The sequence below is a fragment of the Eptatretus burgeri genome, chromosome 6, assembly GCF_056783735.1.
Source record: "Eptatretus burgeri isolate ZD-2024b chromosome 6, Ebu_testis_v1, whole genome shotgun sequence".
Taxonomy (NCBI): domain Eukaryota; kingdom Metazoa; phylum Chordata; class Myxini; order Myxiniformes; family Myxinidae; genus Eptatretus; species Eptatretus burgeri.
This window is the reverse complement of record NC_140966.1, coordinates 83,918,282-83,939,744: the sequence shown is the minus strand read 5'-3', so window position 1 is coordinate 83,939,744 and position 21,463 is coordinate 83,918,282. Positions and strand designations below refer to the sequence as shown.

General features: G+C 44.6%; 1 protein-coding gene across 5 annotated transcripts in view; it reads right to left on the bottom strand.

Moving 5' to 3' along the window:
- The window catches only part of AGL (amylo-alpha-1,6-glucosidase and 4-alpha-glucanotransferase), a 116,891-nt gene that overhangs the window by 69,910 nt on the left and 25,518 nt on the right, over nt 1-21,463 (bottom strand). For 4 of the 5 annotated variants that reach the window (XM_085885929.1, XM_085885933.1, XM_085885930.1 and 1 more), the window contains exons 2-4: nt 4,141-4,240; nt 2,341-2,554; nt 1,142-1,308 (exon numbers count right to left, since the gene is read on the bottom strand). In XM_085885929.1, the coding sequence (XP_085742055.1) occupies nt 1,142-1,308; nt 2,341-2,554; nt 4,141-4,222 (463 nt within the window). In that variant the 5' untranslated portion in view covers nt 4,223-4,240. Of the gene's footprint in view, nt 1-1,141; nt 1,309-2,340; nt 2,555-4,140; nt 4,241-5,168; nt 5,280-21,463 lie in introns of those variants that run through there. The other variant, XM_085885931.1, reaches the window with a different exon arrangement.

Sequence of the window (21,463 nt, the reverse complement as noted above, 5' to 3'; positions counted from 1 at the left end):
AATGATTTTAAAGATTGTTAATAACATATTATGGAAGTTTAGCGCCATTGAAGCACTTGTATACCACTTTCTTTAACATGTCCAAGTACTGCTAAACGGAAGGGTTTTGAAAGTGCAATGAAGGCGATTTATGTTCTCCAGTATTCATGTGTACAATTCGATTTAAATAAAATAAATATTGTAAAAGTTGGATGAATAAATCAATTCCCAAATTTACCGCTGTTTACACAGTGTCTATTGCACCACCTTATGTAACAGGTCACATTAGTTTTTCATGCCCGCTGTTTGTGTCCTTTGTGACATCCTCAAAACAGTAAGTTTCCTGTTTGTAATGATTTTCAATTTGGTTAGACTGCCAGATAGGCAGAATAAAAATAAAAATAAAAATCCCACCCGTGGGACATGTCCGAAGGAAGCGGTGCAGTGTTTGCCATTTCCTTCTCATGGGGCTAGGCAGCTAGAGCTCCCTCTTGTGTCAATTCAGTGTCTGCACTGCTTAAAAAGAAAATTGACGGACGGATGGACAAACCAAACATTGAAGTGGCGACATCACTTCAAAATGATCTCACTCCTCTCTGCGCATGTGCGATTCGGACAAATTCAGATAAAGAACTTCTAAGCTACAGATTCGTTTTCCGATTTGTGTTCAAAATATAACATTCCATTGAATGGGTTCTTCCTCGATCATAAACTGACATTTACAGACAGACAGACGGTCATGAACCAATTGCTCAACTCCGCTTTTTGCTTCGCATGTGCGGGGTTATGTACATCGTACAGAAATTGCAAAATGTTCGACTTAGCTGTTCGGTAAATCTGAAGAGGAGTCTGCAAACATGATGAGAGCATTTGCTGGCATTTAGCACTGATTTAAAATGTAAAGAATGAATTACTGCCAGAAATTTAAGTGATACATTAATTGCCTTTCTTTTGTTATGGCTGGTCAGAAGTTGGTGCCTGAGGTAGCAGGGAGGCAAAAACCATAGTCCTGGCCTACGTGATGTTTCTGATGGCTTTTTTGAGGCAACGGCAGATGACGAGTTTTCTGACACTGTGTTAGGAATTCTTCTGTTCTGATGAAGAACTGTTGTTACTGCAATCTGGAGAGCAAGATTTTTTTTTTTTTCAAAACATTGCTCACCTGTTTCCTTAGCTACACGCAGCTGCTTCTCCCATTCATTAAGAGGCCCGAGGCACTTGGCAAGAAGAGTCTGCATCGCTATGGCATCAAGTGAAATGATCTCATTGTCACGACGTCCATGCAGCTCTGGATCCACCACAACAGCACCGCAACCACCACGTTCCCCACTGCACCACACAAAAGCTTCTCAGCCAGGATGGAAAGATGCCATACATACCCTCATAGCTAAAAGTATCACACTAGGAGTAACTGAGATAAACCATAAATGCTCTCTTCAACTTGGGCCCTCTAATCTATGTTTTAAAAAATTGAAAAACATCGTCAGTCCGTGAAGCCGTGTGACTATATGCCTATTAATTATGTCCTGTTTATTTACCCTGAAGAGCTCCAAGACCCTGAAAGCCCTTAAAGACCCTGAAGACACAAAAGACTCAAAAGACCCAAACGACCCCAAGGACCCCAAAACGATAAGACCCCTAAGTCCCCCAAGTCCCTTAAGACCCTCTAAGACCTTGAAGACCATTAAGACCTCTTACACCTTTAAGGCCTTTTCAACACTTTAGAAACCTTTAGACCCCTTAAGGCTCAGACCTTTACACAATTTAGACCCCTTACACCCTTCAGATAGATTAGACAGCTTGGACCCTTGATAATTTAGAGCTTTGGACAACTTCCACCTTTTTAGACCCTTTCTACATGCTTAAGAGATTGGACCTTTCCAATACCTTTGACACCAACAATGATGGAACGTACCATTTTGGCCTTTAGACCACGCAAACATCTGTACAGTCGTTTTGCAAAACACAGACTATACTTTTTTCAGCAAGTGATGCACAAACTTGACCCACCCATGGGACGGGCACTCTGCGAGTACTACTAATAAAAACAGCAAACATTCAGTTACAATAATATGGCACCTCGGAAAGAGGTCCTTTGCAGTTTCAATACAGTGAGGTCGTATTGTACAGGAATTTATGAAAAGGAGCATTGGGCAGGATTGGACTCGAAGCCATGACACAAGATGCATTCAGAAAAATAACACATTATAGGTGGAGGTAGGGTGAAAAATCTTGACATGGTGGATTGAATATCAATTTTTAAAACACAAGGAAAATCAATGTCAATAAAGCAGAACTAGAGTTATAACCGCATTGTCATGCGGTGTTAAGAGTCAAATTATCTGGTGTATTAATACCAACCTGCAAGTGTAGTAGAATTGGAAAGAGCCAGCACGTTTGAGGTGCAAGCTGCAGTGCTTATCACCACCATCACCCTCATTGTGACCCCCAGTGTGCCATGAGAGAGGACGGAATTGATGCCGCTGGAAGGGCTGCCCTGCCTCTGGGTAGTTTGTAAGAATCTCAACAGGCAAGGCCGCCAAGCTAGGCCCGAGCTTGAAGCGCAGCTCAAAGCCTGGATGAGGAGCATGAGGAAAGTTGAGGTATCCGAAGCAATTTCATGTATACATCACACCAATGACAGGCTCATAGTATCACCGATTGTTGTTTTCTCACCCCAATGACCTGAGTCGCTCAACATGTGCCCAAAAGCAAGCCAATGTACACAACAGTATCTTAATGTTGATAGTAAGAGTTCATCATGATTTATGGTGCTCTGTTTCGTCTTGCCGTGCACCTGTCGATATGGTTTGGCCTTTCGTTCACATGCCCCATGCCTATCATCGGGACTTTAATATTAATGATGCTCAGGTGCATTAAGCTGAAAACATTGGTTTCGTTGCTGTACCGATGCCAATATTACATTATCTCAACCACAAAGGATTGCATATTTTCCTTTTCAATTTCTTAAGTTCTGCTACATTCATTTCCTTCTTGGGCTGAGTGAAGGCGACAAGAAAAGTGATAAGATTTTTTTTAAAGAAGTTTATTAGGCCCCTACAGGTATCACCGGAGGGGACTATATGTTTCCTCTCTCTCCATCTACCAATCCGTCCATCCATTCATCTGTCCCACCTGTTGTTTTTCAGACTTTTTTCCCCACACCCTTTAACGTATTCAACTAAAACTTGGTACATGGCTTTATTATGATAAGTTACACAACACGTTCAAGTTTCAGGGCATTTCATCAATTTTTCACAAAGTTATGCACTTTTTTGACATCGAGAAAATATCACATCGGTCGGGGACATGTGTTGAAAAGCAATTCTCACTGTTGTTTTCAATAAGTTATCAAGGGTTTTGCACATTCTTAGTTATTTCCAGTAAATTGCGGACGGGCATCAGACATCATGATTTGTGAATAACGTACCTTGATGTCTCTGAGACAATAAGAAGACACTTATTGTATAACCCCCAACATCACTCATCGCCATTGTGTTAGTATTGTTTACACATTGAAACCAGGCATCATAAGAGGGCTAGTCAGGAATGAGCAAACAAACCTTTAGCAGATTATATTTTACAAGCATAATTAGTCCGAGTTATTTTGAGCTGCAGAAGTCTGTTAAAGTGAGGAATTGGCAGAGCTTGTCAAACATCATCTCCCTAAGATCCAGACTTTCCATGCCTCACTCAACACCATGTCCATCCATCCATCCATTGGGACCACAGTCTGTGCAGAGCGTTGGTGTTGCCTAAGCAGTCTCCTTCACTATTGGAAACTATCCTGGATGGGTCGCCATTCCGACGCAGGATACGAGCATGCGGGCACTCATTTTGCCGACCTCGGAAAGATGACAGGCAGAGTCAACCCCACCTGGTATTAATTCAACATCCGAGTGGGATTTGAACTCAGGATCCTCGGATCCCAAACCCAGTATATTGGATGTATCTGGCAAGTTGACAAAATACAATCCTAAACTATGGCACAGTGGCAAGAGCAATTAAATATGTTAACCTTTTGTTTTTTTGAGTATCTCGTTAATAAATGTTTTTTTTTTTAAATATCCTACATTTTAGCTCAGGTTGCGTTGCTGTTTGAGGAAATGGGAATTAGAAACTTGCATCAAACTTTATAAGAGTTCACTCACACCAGCATACCTTTCTTGACACGAAACAGTGTTCGATCCAGCTTGTCAGTTGCATTCAGAATCAGCACACGAATCTGCCTGCCAGCAGCCATCCTGCCTGATGGAGTGCCCTGCACAGCACAGACAGCAACAGCAAAAATTGGACGATCTGCTCGAGTGCAACAGAGATAACTGCTGCCTTCCGTGAAGCAGAACTAGGACCGACTGTGTGGTGGATGAAGCAAGAATGTTTGGAAATATGTCCAATTATTCAAATCAGAAAGTGCTGACAGTGCTTGGGTACGATGGTGACCTGCCAATCGAGTTAGTCTCTGAACTGTGTGTTGGATTCTCAGTTAATCATGTGCCTGCTATGATTCCAATGTGCCTGCCTTCCCTGGTGTGGACGACATCAGACACCAGTCCACACATTGTGCTTGATCCTTAATGCCCTCAGGTTAACATGGGATATACACGACTATGCTTTCAATGAAAAAAGGAGGTGCTGTTCCAAAATCCACATCAATTAATATAAACAGGGAGAGAAATGGGATTTGACATTTGCAAATAACAGGCCAAACCGCTTGTGGCCAAACATGATGTACTTTGGAAGAAAGAATGGGCTGACAACGAGAAATTTCACATACCGTCAAATGCATTCTGCGAGAGACCAGATAAGCATCGGAAAGTAAATAATTTTTTAAAAAATACATTAAGGTAAAGAAATGAAGAGAAATATAAAAGAAAAAGTTAAAAATTAAAAATTCAAAGAGAGACTCAACATGGAAAGGTACAATTAAATATGAAAAAAAAAAAGGATCAAAGTTGAGAAAGAGCTCATGGATGAGGAAGACAGGAGGATAAAAAAAAATACCAAAGGTAAAAAAAAAAATAAAGAAGTACATCAAGAGGAAGTCAGGTGCCCTCTACCTGCCCTCTAGCGGGTACGTGAGTTTGACCTTTCATTTCCAATCCTACTCAATCTATATTTACATCTCTACCTGTGCAAGTACAGAGACTCAACGAGGGAGAGTAAAATGCAATTTCCAGCATACTCACATTGCCGAAAGCTCTGCAACTTCTTGAGATAAGCTGGACCCAACACAGTGAGCAGCACACACGAGTAACAACCAGGTGCCCTTTGCGATATTTTTATCCACATTTAAAAATAGCCTTCCTTTGACACCTCTCTATCCCTCAACGACCTCCTTCCATTCCTACATTTCCCTCACTCATTATTTCGACATCACTTATTTGTCTTTCTCATATCAAGCACCCATCCAATCTGCCTCCGTTTTCAAATAAACGTTTCATGAGCTTTAGTTTACGGTGAAGACGAAACATTTCTTAAACTCCTCGATTCCAAACACAGAGCTGTGACGCTTCTCGAAAACTCTGCAAATCCATTCATAAAACGACCAAAAGCTTTGACGTTAAACCCCAAAGTTCTGTTCGACTGGTGTGATGTAATTATGCATCTTTGCAATCAATGGTGTGAAAGAAACATAGGCGAAGAGATATTGAAACAGAATGAGGATTTCAACTGCAGGGAGGAGGATGGATACATGCTCTAGGATTACAAAGTACAGTATTGCACAATATGCTACATTCATACCATGGAAATGGAAACGTACAGACACAAGAAACAACAGGCAATAGTTCATTCATTTTTTTTTGATACAGATATTGATAAGGCATGGATGTATCACAGCACAAGGAGAGGAAATGTGGAAAGGTGAGATCAGGCTCTCAGCAGGTGTAGCTAAGCTCAACGGTGGAAGTGGGAGAGACCATGAGGTGGCAGTGGGCAGTAGACTTGAAATCCTGTCGGGGTGGAAACTCGAGACGACAGACTCAGGAAGGCAGTTCCAAAGGTGAGAACTAGAAAATAACATCGAAAACTTTATCCTGCGCAGTCTTGAGAAACAAGGACGTGGGAGGGGTGCGCGAGCGGAAAATGTGCTTGGTCGTGATGACGTATAATGCTGTAATATTTTGTTCAAGTACTGCTAAACAGAAGGGTTTCGAAAGTGCCAAAAAGGCGATTTGTGTTTTCCAGCGTTCGAGTGTGTAATTCAACGAGCAGAGTACCCAGCCTCTGGGTAGGTCGAGTTTGCGCATTACTTGCTGAAAAAAGTATAGTCTGTGTTTTGTAAGAAGACTATAGATGTTTGCGTGGTGTGCGCCAAAAAGGTTCTAGATTGTCAAAGGTCTAATGGCTATGTTCCAATAATAGTAAGGGTCTAAAGGATTGAAAGGGTCGAATCTCTCAAGCATGTAAAAATGGTCTACAAAGGTCTAAGTGGTCTAAACCTCGAAATGGTCAAGGGTCAAAGCTGTCTAACATGTGTTTGTGTCCTTTTTGAGATGCTTAGAAACAGCAAGTTTACTGTTTAGAGTGATTTTCAATTTTGTTTGACTGTAAGACAGGCGCAGAGTAAAACGACAACGACACTCGGTAGAGCACATACCTCCACCAGGCTGAACAGTTTACGTTTTGTATTCCACCGATAGGTCGGATCTGTATCCAGAGCTTACCCCAAATCGAATAGGCTTGTTCTTGTCACCTACCCCAACTCATCCACCTCGTTTTTTCATAACCCGTCCACAACTTTTTAAGATATCATGCGATATCGATTTAACCCTATCTCTCAGTGTTGAAGAACCACTTAAAAAGTAAATGATTCTCGAATCTGGATCTGGATTCGGATCTTCAGCAAATTGAATCGTTTGGTCCTTGTCACACACCCAACCTGTCCACTAGGTTTCGTCCGGATCCGTCCATAATATGTTCCATCCGCATCCGTTTTGAGATATCGTGCTACGTATCGTTTTTGTCCCTATTACTCAATGGTGAAGAATCACTTTAAAAAATTCTAGTTGTCGGATCCGGATCTTCACTAAAATCTAACCAGTTCGCCCTCGTCACACACCCAACCTGCCCACGAACTTGACTTTGAATCTTTCCACAACTTTTTGAGTTATCCTGCTAACATACAAACAGACAGGAGTGAAAACATAACCCCCGTCCACCTTCAGTGGTGGAGGGAAAAATTATCTCACACCTCTCTGCGCATGTATGATTGCGACTAATTCTGAGCCAAGATACTGCTAATGGACAGGTTCATTATCCGATTCATGGTCCAATTCATGTTCAAATATAACATTGCGTTGAAATTTGGGTGGCTCCCCTGCCTCACACCACTCAGCTTGATGCCATGGAAACCAGGTCAGGGTCAGGTATGGGAGCATGTGCCAGAACAGCGCGTCGCTGCGTCCACTTTCCGCCGGTACTACAGGGGCCTCCGTCTGGCCTTCCCCCAGGCAGATGTCAGGCCAATCCCCATCTCCTTGAGATGCTGGTCAACCTGCTGCAACCACGAGGCACGTGGTCGGCCCATTGGCCTCCTCCACTCACGAGACTCCCTTGCTGAGAGAATCTGGTGAGCAGGATCAGCGTCAGGAAAACGAGCCACATGTCCATACAGCCGCAACTGACGCTCACAGAATATGCAGGTAACAAATCTCATCCGAGTCTCTCTCAGCAACCGCTCGTTGGACACAAAATCTGACCAGCGATAGCCAAGGATTCTCCAAAGAGACCTGGTACCAAAGGAATTAAGTCTCCGTCTCAGATTCTTGGTCAGAGTTCAAGTCTCGCATCCATAGAGCAAGACTGGAAGCACCAAGGACCTGAAGACTCAGACTTTCGTCCTCCTGCACAGGTACCGGCAGCGCCACACCTCATGATCCAGTGAATCCATGACTCCCCAGGCCCGACCCAGACGTCTATTGACCTCTGACTCACACCCAGCAGAGACATGAATATCACTGCCAAGGTAAGTGAATCTCTCCACGACCTCAACATCCTCACCACAAACAGACACAGACAGGACAGCAGCATCCAAGATGTCATTGAAAGCCTGGATCTTAGTTTTGACCAAAGAAACCGATAATCCCAGCGGCTCCGACTCCTCATTCAGGACCTCAAGGGCCCCCAAAAGGATATCTAAAGTCTCCGCAAAGATGACTGCATCATCTGCAAAATGAAGGTCCGAGATCTTGACATTCCCAAACGATGCACCGCAGCTTGATCTTTCCGACATCCTCCCTAAAATCCAGTCCATACAAGTGCTGAAAAGTGTGGGGGCCAGTACACACCCCTGACGAACTCCAATAACAAATGGAAATAAGTCAGAGATGGTACCACTACACTTCACAGCACTCTCAGTACCAGAGTAGAGTTCAGACATCAGATCAATCAGTTTTGGTGCCACCCCACGAAGACCAAGAATCCTCCAGAGGGCATCCCGATTCACTGAATCGAACGCTTTACAGAGATCAACATAGGCTGCAAGCAGCCCCTGCTGAAACTCTCGTCTGCGTTCGGTGAGGACACGAAGAGCAAGGATCGTTGACCTCTTTGGTGTAAAGTCAATCGTTGACCTCTTTGGTAAATCGTTGACCTCTTTGGTGTAAAGCCTGACTGCTCTGGACACTGGTGCTCAAGCAGATGGTGGCGAACCCTATCAAGAATTATCCGAGCAAAGACCTTGCCCGGCACTGAGAGCAGCATCACCCCTCGGTAGTTGTTGCAGTCTTGGCGATCACCCTTCCCTTTCCAGAGAGGGACAACAAGGCCCCTCTTCCAATCAGTTGGGATGATGCCTGTGTTCCAGGCAGAGCACAAAACTGCATGCAACGACACGAGTGCAGCATTTCCACCAGCCTTGAGAAGTTCAGCATGGATGCCACAGATCCCTGGAGCTTTACCCCGTTTCAACCAGTTCACCACAGCCCATGTTTCCACAAGCGAAGGTGGACCACAGTTGATTGGAGGGTCAGCAACAGGGATTGTAACACCCTTGACGTCCAACTCGACAGCTGGGGGATCAGCCTGGTACAACCGCTCAAAGTAACTGGCCCAGCGGGCCTTCACTTCAGACTCCTCTGTCAAGAGCCTACCACTCTCTGCTCTAATTGCAGTGCTCCGAGGGATGGGCTTGGATGAACGCAATGTGTGAATTCCCCTGTAAGCGGGACGAGAATCACCTGTCCACAGGGGATACTCTACCCCCTCACAGATTCCTCGCACATAGGCCTCCTTGTCCACCCTTAGTGCACATACAATTTTACGCCTCAGCTCCTTGAAAAGCTCAGCTCTGCCATTCAGCCTGGCCCTGCGACTCTGGTCAATGGTATCTGGTGTCCCTTGAGAGAGAAAATTCTTCTTTGCCCTGTGGTGAGTTCCAAGACATCCACCGGCAACATGGTCTTGAAGGCACTCCACAACTCTTCAGGACCCTCCAAAGAACCCAGACCCTCCAAATGTCCACTCAGCCTGTTCGCAAACTCCTCAGCTAGTCTCTCATCCTTGAGCTTGCCAACATCCAGCCTAGGCTGGGATGGTACCATTCTCCAGGATTTAAGGTGCAGCTTTAGAGTTGCTGCAACAAGCCAGTGGTCAGTATTGAGGAACTGAGCACTCCGGTAGACCCTGCAGTTCTGGATCATCCTCCAGCGACCGTCAACGAGGACATGGTCAATCTCCTTTGCCACACCGCCAGCGTTGGAATACCAAGTCCAGCGATGAGCTTGTGGGCGCTGAAACCATGAATCAGCCACCCTAAGTCCATGACTTCTTGCAAAGTCAAGGAACTTAGTGCTATTCTGGTTCATAGTTCCTGACCCATGGGGACCAACACATGTCTCATAACCATCCCTATCAGTTCCAGTCGATGCATTGAAATCCCCCAAGACTCGAAGTGTATCTCCTCTGGGGCACTGATCAACCACAGACACGAGCGTGGCATAGAATGTGTCCTTCACGGTGAGGTCACTCGCCTCAGTCGGAGCATAGACAGAGACCAGGGAAATGACACCTAAGGAGTGATGAATCCTTCGTCTCATAATACTCTCGTTGACCGGTGTTACCTCCATTATCATTGGGGTCAGCATATTGGACACAGCTACAGCAACTCCTTGAGTATGGTCACCATCAGAGCGACCAGACCAATAGTAGGTGTAACCACCCACCAATATCTCGCCGCAATCCGGTCTCCGAACCTCAGAGAGTGCTGCAATACCGATGTCCAAACGCTTGAGCTCAGATGATAACAGAGACAGGTGATCATCCTCTCTTCGGGATAGGACATTCCAGGTACCCACCCGAAGGGACCGCCTCAGGTTAACCCAAGGAGACCGCCGTCTGGTGGACGACACCTCAGCACCACTCCGACACACTCTCCCGCAATCTGACCCAGGGATGTTGCGCCGTGGTTTCCCTCCTTTCATCAAAGATTGGGGGTCCCGAACGCTTTGCCCCAATCCCGTCATCCGGTGAGCTGCCCTGCGAAGGGAAGCTGCACAGGAGGTACTCCCACGGAGTGGATTTCAGATTTTTTTTTGCGTTTTTGTGTTTTGCGGAATGAAGGGTTTTACGGTGGCCGGAGTGCAAATCCTGCCACCAACCTCCTAATAAAAAGTAACCCAACTGCAGGAGGACGCCCGCAGACACAGTTGGTCACTAGATATGGATGGCCGTTGGCTCACAAGGAGCTCCTCCGCCCTTTGACAGGTTTTGTTTTTAATCCTGCTGGGTGTCCATATCCAAACACCCTCCTCACCAGAAAACCTGGTGGGGGAGACCATTTAGTCGCCGACAACCCGACCATGGAACAGGTTAGTACAGGTTTACATGGTACCTGTAGCAGGTCACAGATCTAACCTGAACTGACTCGTGGCCTTCAATATCATTGGAATGTCTTGCACTTAGGCTGTCTATGGGCCAACGACTTTACCATCGCAGATAGGCTGGTGGTCACTCCGTCTTCTGGTCTTGCAACCTCTGCTCTTTCCATGCATTGTCCCCTCCCTCTCCCACCCACAACAGGTTCTGCAGGACGCACACGGTCCACCATCAACACCCTTCTGGTGTGAAACTACCTAAATCCAGAATCACTGCTCACCTCCACTCATTCGTTCCTCTTTTTTCCCCCACCAAGAGAACCAACTTCCACATTCTCTTCAATCTCATCTTTCCCTTCAGGTCTTTAAGACAGCTGTTCATCACCATCTCAGATCATCCCAATCCAAAACCATAATCTTTTCTATCCTTGTTCACCCACCCCATGGCCTCCTCCTTCCAAATTTCCAGTTTTTCCCTCCTGAGAGTTTCCTTATGTATCCATCTTGTCCACCCCATATGTCCTTTCCTGCCCTCTGTTGTCTTTCAACTCCTGTGTCGGCGTTCCCCCCCTCTTCTCTCTACCCTTCCTTTTGTCCTGTTACGCCCTGATCCACTGAGTGTACTTGCACTTCCATGAGCCTTGACTGTGTACCAAAACAAAAAGGTTAGGTTATTCCTCGATCGTAAACTGACATTTGTAGACAGACAGACCGATAGTGAACCAATTGCTTAACCCTGCTTTTCACTATGCATGCATGGGGTTAAAAAGGGAGATGAAAGAATGGAGGTGTGTTCAGTTTAGACTTGGGAATGGTAACAGGGAAAAGATTTATGGTAGAATGTGTGCAACGTTTTCGGTAGTGGAAGGGTGGACAGGTGAAAAAGGACAGGAGTAAGAGCAGAATAGAGCTGGTAACACCTCCAAAACCTAAGGTGATTGGGAAGCAGACCCTGAGACTCAGCTTCCAGACAGGTAATTCCAATGATATGGAATTTCAGGATCTCAAGAAAGGCAAGAGAGGAAGCAGCAGTGCAAGTGGGGAGCCATAACCCATGACACTGTGGATGAAGGCTTTGTACAATGTGAAAAGCTGAAGACAGCAGAGGAAGGACTTGGTCCAGCAGAGAATTTTGAGAGGTCAGCTTGAAGATATGATGATAGTGAGGACAAGGCACTCCAGAGACTCTACCTCTCCCAGAGGCTGACCACAGAAATCAATTGCAGGATCAATTTGCTTGCTGGTCCTAATGGAGGATCAAAGTGGGAATATAGGTTTCGTTGCACTAAACGACATATTGTTGTGGTGCCGGGTTTGGGGTGGGGAACGACCACTAGATGGAGCAGTTGGATCGTCTGCCACCGAACACCCGGAATTGAAGGTCGTCACTCCAGATAACTCCGAAGTCGACGGATCGCTTAATGGACCGTGGATGCCAATATTTCGACCGCGTGGTTAAGGTCTTTTTGTCTGATTCCAATTTACCTAATTCGCCGTGCGGTCTAGCTACTGGGGAAGCCACACCCTTAGCCGGCTTTGTCAGAACCGAGTCGCTGTTACCGACTCGGATACGGCGTAACCAAGCGGGAATTACCAAAGCCGCGCCGGTCCAAATAACAATCTACGGCACAATCGGCTTCACTACAACTCAAACCCGAACCATGCTCGGCCAATGAGAGAAAGCACAGAAAATGAGCTGGTACATTTAACACGGGGTTTATTCACAATAATCAGGAAGGGAGACACAGAGCAGAGTTAATCCGACTAAATTGCAATGTACAATAAGCAAGGCACTTATGCAATTCTACTTATAAGACTGGCCACAGACAGACACACACACCCAAAAAGAAATGGAGCCAACTGGCCTTTATTCGGACACTCCAGCCACGGAGGATAGGCAAGCTGGGGGTTAGAGTTTGGTCGGGTACCTAGCCGCCTCGTTTGGTCTGGCCGACCCACACTAGTGAGCTCGGAGTCCGTTAAAGGGATCAAGGTCCCCAGCTCGAGCGCTCCACACGAACCACAATCCAACGAGAGCATACGAAACACCACGGTGGGATTCAAACCCACAGCCAGAATCCAGCAAGCAACCAGGATCCTATGGACGACCAGCCACCAACGAACGATGACGACGACCAGGTAACGAAGACGGGAACCAAGATGACCAGGTACGACCGAAAAAGGACCCCCAATCACTTGTCATTGAGCACCTCCGATTCTTTTTATCCCCCCCCCATGCGGGGTGGAGGGATCCGTTTCTCTGGTAACTTGCCTCCGGATTGGACGAGGGGTATCGGGTGTCGTGGTGGCCAGCCGCGATTGGAGGAGGGGTGTCGGCGTCTCGGTGCTCCTCCCCCGAGAGAGGCTCTTTTGCCTTCCCAGTGTCGACAGTGGAGACATTCATTTTGATGGGGCGGAGTCAGAGCTCCGAGGCGAGGGGGCTCCACCCATGTCCGTAGTCAGAAACATGTACGTTATGGCGCCGTGATGTGAAGTGAAGGTTAGGCGGGTGAAGCGTTTGTTCGCCCGCAGAGTGGGAGGAGTGAAGTGAGGGTTTTGTTGGCGTTGGCAGATTCAAAGATGTTAAAAAATCTGACGATAAAAGAAACCAGCAGCACACACATGAAATTAACCCATTAGACATAGGGAAGGGATTCTAACTATCCACATATACTTAACGAAATAACTAAACTTTGGGACTGCTGACTGTCTGTGTGCAAAAGGCTTCCAAATTCGTAACAATATCCCAGGTATGAAGATGACCAGTTGCTTATTTTCTACAGATCAGCAGTAAGGGATTCTGCCATAGCCTGACTGGTGAAGGAGTGCAGAATTATACTACTCCCAGTGAAGTAATTTGCCAAGTCATACAATATAATTTTTCAGTAATAAGGATATGTCATTGACGTATGATGTATATCAAGAACAGGATTGGTGCCAGAACATGACCGTTATGGAAACTGGCTTCTCAAGGTACAGCACGGGATAAATTCCATCCAGAGCAAGCGCACAGCAAATTTGATAACCAGTCTTGGAGGGAACTCTGGATACCAATTGCTGACAGTTTGGAAATCATGACAGACCGCCAGATGGAGTATAATTAAATAAACACATTACATATATATATATATATAAAATGGTTGTATTTTCGAAGCAATCTCATCTTTTAAAGCTGAACAACGTCAGGGCTGTACTTCTAATGGAAGTCTTTCCCACCAAAATCAATCGCACAAAGTATTAGCACGTGCACAGTGATGCCATCATGACTCCATCAACTGGCCGACTTATTTCACCCTTGTTGAGACATTATCAGGAACCATGCAGACCCAAGCCATCCAACACTTGGCAACCAACAACAAAGGATGAAATTCCACATTTTAAAATGAAAGATGTGAGAGTCAAATCTGAGCCTTTGTTAAGTGCTCAAACCTTTCAGCTACAATGTGCCTTGCTGATAATAAGGACTGTCTGGGCTCAACAGGATGGAGGTTGAGATTGAAGTAATGTCAAGCATATAAAAGCAATAAAATGCAGGAATAAACATAGTTTGGCCTGTTTCATGTTACAAGATGTACTAATTGGTTCATACTGCTATGAGGCCAGGTTCAAATCCCACACACTGTACAGAGGTGGCCTGAAAGTCACTCTCCTCCTCCCCAGTGAAGCATTCATTCTTAAACTCTGAATGCACAGGTCTTATTGTGCCGTACTTGCAATAATCCTGTCATCCTTCCGAGGTCAGCAAAACGAATGCCAGCATGCTGGTATCCTGTGTCGGAGTGGCGACCCGTCCAGGATTGTGCCCAATAGCCAAGGAGACTGCTTAGGCAGCACCAACGCTCTGCACAGAGTATGGTCCCGATGGATGGATGGACTTACAATAATTAATCAGTCATTGTTTCTGTATGCGCTCCATCGTTCTCCTTGCACCATTGAATTAATCGCCAATCCTCTTCGACCTCTTGTATAGGATATGTGGAGTCACCTGCGTGAAAGAGGCCATGACTGCAGCGTGCAATTCTTCAATCATCTTGGAGTGATTTGTCGACACTTTCTCCTTTATTTGTCCTCGTGACACTTTCTTCTCCCTTTTGTCCAACAAAGAGTTGTTTGGATCAGTTGTTAGATCTGGACTACATGCTGGCCGTAGTTGGAGAGCTGGTAATGTTAGTGATCCGCATCCAATCCACCATTGAGGGAACGTTTCATTGAGATGGTCCAGAACATGCAACGCAAAATGCGCGGGTGTGCCGTCTTGTTGAAACCAGACACTTTCAGCTAATCCTGCAGCAACAAGTCATGGTACCGGCCAGTTTCTTAACACATGCTCGTAAGATACGCCATTTACCGGTCTATCAAAAAATAGGGACTAAATAAATGTCTTGAGGTCATTCCTGCTCATATCACCATGTGTGAAGGATGATGCTCCAATTCCAATGTGGCTTTTCCTTCGACCAGAACACCACATTTTGTGTCCATGAGCTTTGATAGATGGCACATTCATTCAAAAACACCAATTTTCCTCGAGAAAGGGCAGTCTGGAAGGTGTCAAGCAAGACATCGTATGATGCACAGAGCCGATCCATGCACGTGTTTCTTCTTGTTATCGGTCTTCCGCTGCGCTTTCTTGTCCTTCACACTTCCGGTTTCTAAAGCCCGTTTTTCCCACTTTATCAACATCTGCCTTGGCGAAGAAAGCTTTTCTAAGCGTTCCGTGAAAGCTGGTCCACAATTGAGCAATCGTTTGGCCTGTCTGCCCTTCCATGCACCCAAACACAAGCAACCAACCGTTCTACACTTGAACAACTTGTGTCCACCATACCGTCTAACTTCCTACTGACTCCTGCGTCAGTGAGTCAGTGTTTCCACATACCATATCGGGAGAGGGTGGAGGGGAAGGGAGGAAGCTGCGAAAAAATGAGTAGGGGTAAAGTGGTTTTCAGGCCACCCTGTACATCACTTTGTCTATCATCCCATAACATCCTTGTAAATCATGTCAAATTACAATGATGTTTCCTACTGCGAGTCAAAAGATACACTGCACATCATAAAAGGCACAAGGAAGGAATTTTAAAATTGGCTGAAGCTATCATGGGCTCTCGATAAATGTACACAAAGAAAGCCAAAAGGAATATGTTCAAGTGCAACAATAATTATGTCAAACTAAAAGCAGCATGAGAGAATTGTGGGTTCTACTAAAATTCAAGACGTATAATGCAGCGCTGAGTACCACTTTGTAAAAACTATTCATCAGTAGAGGTTATTTCACTGTCAGGGATGTTTGGTTCCAAATATTGTGTAAAAAAAAAAAAAAAGATCATGGAATAATTCCTGATACCCAAGTGTTTTAAGGGGAAGACAAAAGGTTGTAGACACTCCATTTGGAAATGCTTTCAAATTGCTGCTTCTGAGATGCTAATGGACTTTTGGCAAACCGGATTGAAACTTCTTATTTGTCTGCATTTATTGCTTCACTCGTCAACAAGGGTTAATAAAGAACGACATTATCAGCGGTTTAGCGTTTCACTTACTGCAGTCATCTTTAGTAAACTCTTTGTAAGCTGCAACTTGATATGTTTCAGCAAAGTGCGGGGGCATCCTGGCAGTAACCGAGTAGGTTCAAGCACGCTAAGCCAAACGGGATTTCAGCCCGGCATGTCGAGGAAGGTTGGCCCACCTTTCTGGAAATCCTGCAGGCTCAGCACTATATACAAGACCACCCGACAGTAATATCATGAATTCAAGGAGACAAGAGAGATGCAAGCAGGCTGAGCCACAATAGGACTTTGGCTATTCTGCGTAATCGACAGCCCTCAGGAATGACAATCATTCAAACAATCGGTCCTTGAAGTTTTTTTGGGATATACTGTACTAGATCTCGGCTCATAGAAGAGCGAGGTGACAAAAAAGGTCTATATATAGTTATTTGCCAACCCCTTTGATAATTCAATAAGCTTAGTGTTGGCTTGCGGTTAAGGTGGCTGGCTTGGGACCGAAGGGCCCTGAGTTTGAGCCCACAAAGGCCGTTGAATTAACAACAGGTGGGGTTCACTCAGCCTGTCATCCTTCAGAGGTCGGTGAAATGAGGACAAGTGTACTGGGGTAATAACCATTCGGGGTAACCTGTGTCGGAGTGGCGACCCGTCGAGGATTGTACTCCTTGCCAAGAAACTGCCTCGGCAGCCCGATGTGCTTCATGGTGTGAAAGGAATGGTATTATTGTCATTATATTTGATAATTCGGTGAAATGTTCGTGTCGAAAATGTACCGATAGCTCAAGTTTGATAAAGCATAAAATGATTCTTCTTGATACTTCGCTGGTAATTTAACATTCCAGGATGGTTATTTTAGGTGTCTGGAAAGCTCACTGGTGTCCATTTCCCAAGATGGTACCCGGTCATCACACCAAAAAAAAAAAAAAAGGTCATGCATGACACACATGGCTTTGCTGTCTCTCATCAAGATGCCAACTTCGTGGAAATAAAATACAGGATATGTTAAAAGATGGATTTTGTCACGCTGTTCCCTTCATTGAGAAACCAGTTCAACAGAGTAAATCTGAATAGGATCTTTCTGTGTCCCAGCAAACTTTAAGTAGCAAACAACACCAATCAGTTTGCATTTTAGTAATCACCATTTGCTAAACCATCAAAGCATGCACCACCAAATCAGAAAACAACACTTCATGGTTTGTTCGTGCTCTGATAACTACGACGACTTTTCAGATCCACTCACTATAAAGGGGGCTCCTCACCCCCAAAAACCTTGGAATGCAACAACCGTATCTGCATCAATGAACACGAAATGCCTTAGAAAGCCTTGTGTTGAGGTAACAGTTAAGGTGCCAGCTTAAGATCTTAGGGTCTTGATTTTAAGCCCCTGTCGTGCCATAAAATAACACTAGCTGGGTTGACTCAGCCTGTCATCCTTCCGAGATCGACAAAATGACGACCAGCTTAGTGGAAACAGGGGGTACTGCATCAGCGGCACCGCCACACTCCCAGCAATGATGCAACCAGCAGTCACAGACTGTATATGAAATGATGATGAAATGCCTCAGACATATTTGTACAGGTGATGCTTCTTGCGAAAGCATATTGACCTGAGGTTGTATTCCAAATTTGGCTCGCTGATTGTATCATTACCAAGGTAAAATAGTGCTGCCAATGCATTGCTTGCGCACTTTTTCTTTTTCTTTACAGGAGCAAGGCTCATGGAAGAGCAAGGTAGAGCTGACAGTGGGACAATCATGAAGGGAATGAATGAACAGGAAAATAGGAGAGGGAGGAAACACTGAAACTCACAAGTATGATGGTTGGGTTAGGAACCATTAATGGGGGGGAATAAATATCATGTGTAAGTACTGGGGATGACAAGAGATGGCAGTGCACTGCTTGTTTGAATTAATGTGATGCTGGAACACCTGGCCATAGTGAGTCTAGCTTTGGAGGCCAGCTTTGCTTTGCAGTATTCTGGTACACAATGGATGTCCTACATTTTTATAAAGCCATCATGGGATTAATAGGGTCGTCCAGGGAATGCAAGTTTAGCTTCTGAAGAGTGCATATACTCCATGTGTTGATCACAAAATATTTGGTGCACAAAACATCTCTTCCATTTAAACATTAGAAAACAAGTAAAAAAAAAGACATAAAATATCAAAGCCCCCGTTGTTTTAGTAATTTTGCTGAATGGAGTTAAAGAGCAAGCCCATATTTGTGTGCAACTAAAATGACCGCCAGTGTAACAGTCGGCCATCTTTGATCAGTTCACAAAATAAAGGGAGGTGCACGTGTATGCCATCATGTACTTGTGCCAAGTTTGAACAAAAGGCAACCATGCATGTCTGAGAAATGGTTGGGGACACATTTAAGTAACAAAATGGCCACCAGTCAGCCATCTTGGATGTGATCTCGAAACAAAAATGATGTGCATATGTACGCCATCACTCATTATCTGGGTGGCAAGTTTGAATAACATCAGTAAATGCCTGTCCGACAAATGGTTGAGGACTTGTTTGACACTAGGGGGGTTTTTTACAACTGAAATGGCAGGCAGTCAGCCATCCTGGACTTGATGTGAAGAAAAAATGACATGAATTATACCATCATTTGCTGTCTTTATGACAAGTATGAATAAAATTGGTCCGTACATGTCCGAGCTATGGTTGCAGACGCGCGCGCGCGCGCACACACGCACGCACGCACGCACGCACGCACACACACACACACACACACACACACACACACACACACACACACACACACACACACACACACACGGACATGAAAATCGAGACGAAATCCATAAGCCCCCGTTTCGGACTAAATCCAACAGAGGCTAATAAAACATGCCTTATCCGTCAGCCAATGAGTAAAAGGGAAAGGAATATGCTGTTCATAGGCAGGATGGCATTGCACAGTACGGTGTTGGCATATGTGATGCAAGTAGGCACACCGCAAAATGCCACTAGAAGAATCAAAACAAGCTATTAGCAAAAACATAAGGGTTCCGTCCAATGCTTTACCTTCTGAATTGTAAAAGATATCCTATGTGATGAATTGCGAACAAAATAAATAATGTAAATATGTGAAATATTCAGGTAAGACTTTCAAGCAAGTTTGTTTGAGGCTTTTAACATTCACCCAATCGAGTGAGAATGGAGGACCCAATCAGGTGAGGATTCCTTTTGTTGAGTTTGATTTAGCAGGAAGCATAGAAAACAGAAAATACGTTTCTTAACACACTACTACGACTACTACTACTAGCAGTTCGACTTATTTAACCACTCCAACTATTCCTCTCTTCTTGTGGGGGTCATCCAGGGAAAGTTTTTAGCCCAAGTCTTTCACACACCAGATGGACTGAAAACCAGCCTGCATTAGACTGAAGGTGGCAGGAATTTGTAATTTGGTCAGGGTGCCGGCAATAACTCACCTCATCTTCTCGAAAGAAATGGGTATTTTAACATCCACCAGTTAATGCTAGCAGATGAGACATGTAGCTTAACGTCCATCCAAGGGACAGCAAATTATGTCTGGGAAACACTAATCAGACAGTTTCCAGTCGGGTCAGGAATCAAACTCAGACCAGACAGCTCAGAGTCAAGTGTGCTACCTCTCAACAATTGTGTCAGATCTTTCAACACACAACGAAGTTACAAATTATTTTGGAAACGTTAAAGATTTCTGTAATTATGCTCAACCCTACAAGACAAAAGATGAATTCTGATAAATATATATTCCCTCAATTGAAAGAGACAATACAATTATCTTGATCGACGATTTGAAAATTCACCTGATTTATTGTTTTTCAAAAACAAGTTGAACACAAGGAACTCGTTTTGCATATTAAATTTGAGCTCAATTGGTGTAAAGTATGCACTGCATGAAAAAAACAAAATTGTTCTTATTTAATTAGTATCATTACAAGCTCCATCAACTTGTGATTCTGATGCGCACCATCCTCTGTTAAGCCTGTATCTCACTGGGCTGCGACAGCTCGCGACAAAATGCGAACGGGATTCTCCAAAATGTCTGGAAACGTTCGCGGTGGTTCTCAATTTCCTCGCGCGAGTCGCAGGACGTCGCTCTGGTATCGCTGGAATTTTGAACATGTTCAAAAAATTTGTGTGACAAATTTTATGTCAAAATAGTCACAAAGTCGTCGGGTTGTCTCGAACCGGTCTCGAACTCTTCTCAATTTAGTTTCCGTGAGTCAGAAGGTGCGACAAATGTGACATGCGATGTAAAGGCCCTGTCACACCTTGACGTTTTAGCCAGCGTATGGCAAGGTATCAAAATGTATGTAAAACGCTGGCGTACGCTGAACTATTGATGTTTTTTTTTCCAGTTTTGGACTTATTCATAACGAGTTGGACGTATGCATAACGTATTAGTAATGTACGCAGAACGTTTGGATAACTTATACCAACGAATGCTTAACGTGTTGTCGGCGTTCACAACCTATGCCCAACGATAGTCTAACTTATGCATAGCGCGGCAGCGGATCGCCGACGATCACGTGGCGTAGCCTATTAATAGGCTGCCGCTCAACGATTTAAAGGCCCTGTCACACCTTGACAATTTAGCCAGCGTATGCCGACGTATGAAAAATTTGCCAAATACGCTGGCACACGTCAAATACGTTATGGGTAAATTTTGTATACGTTAAGAGCACGCTGAAGCACGCTGGCATACGTCGTAGTACGCTGAGTACGTCGACAAATTTTCAGCATGTTGAAAAATTTTCGACGTATGCCAGTGTATGACTCACACGTTCCGCATACGCTAGCCATAAGTTGTAGGCACGTTACGCGATCGTTGACACACGTTACTTGTAAGTTACTCATAAGTCGAAACACGTCAAGGTAATGGGTTCGCATCAGTGTTCCAGACTCTCTGGTTTTTTTTTTTTTTTTCTTCGGTATGATGGTGATGTTGACACTTCGATTTCTAGTGTGGTTATGATTTAAATCGTTGAGCGGCAGCCTATTAATTATATTATATTATAACCGCACTAGAAATCGAAGTGTCAACATCACTGTCATACTGAAGAAAAAATAAATAAATAAATAAATAAATAAAAACAGGGAGTCTGGAACACTGAAGCTAAACATTACCTTGACGTGTTTCGACTTCTGAGTAACGTACAAGTAACGTGTGTCA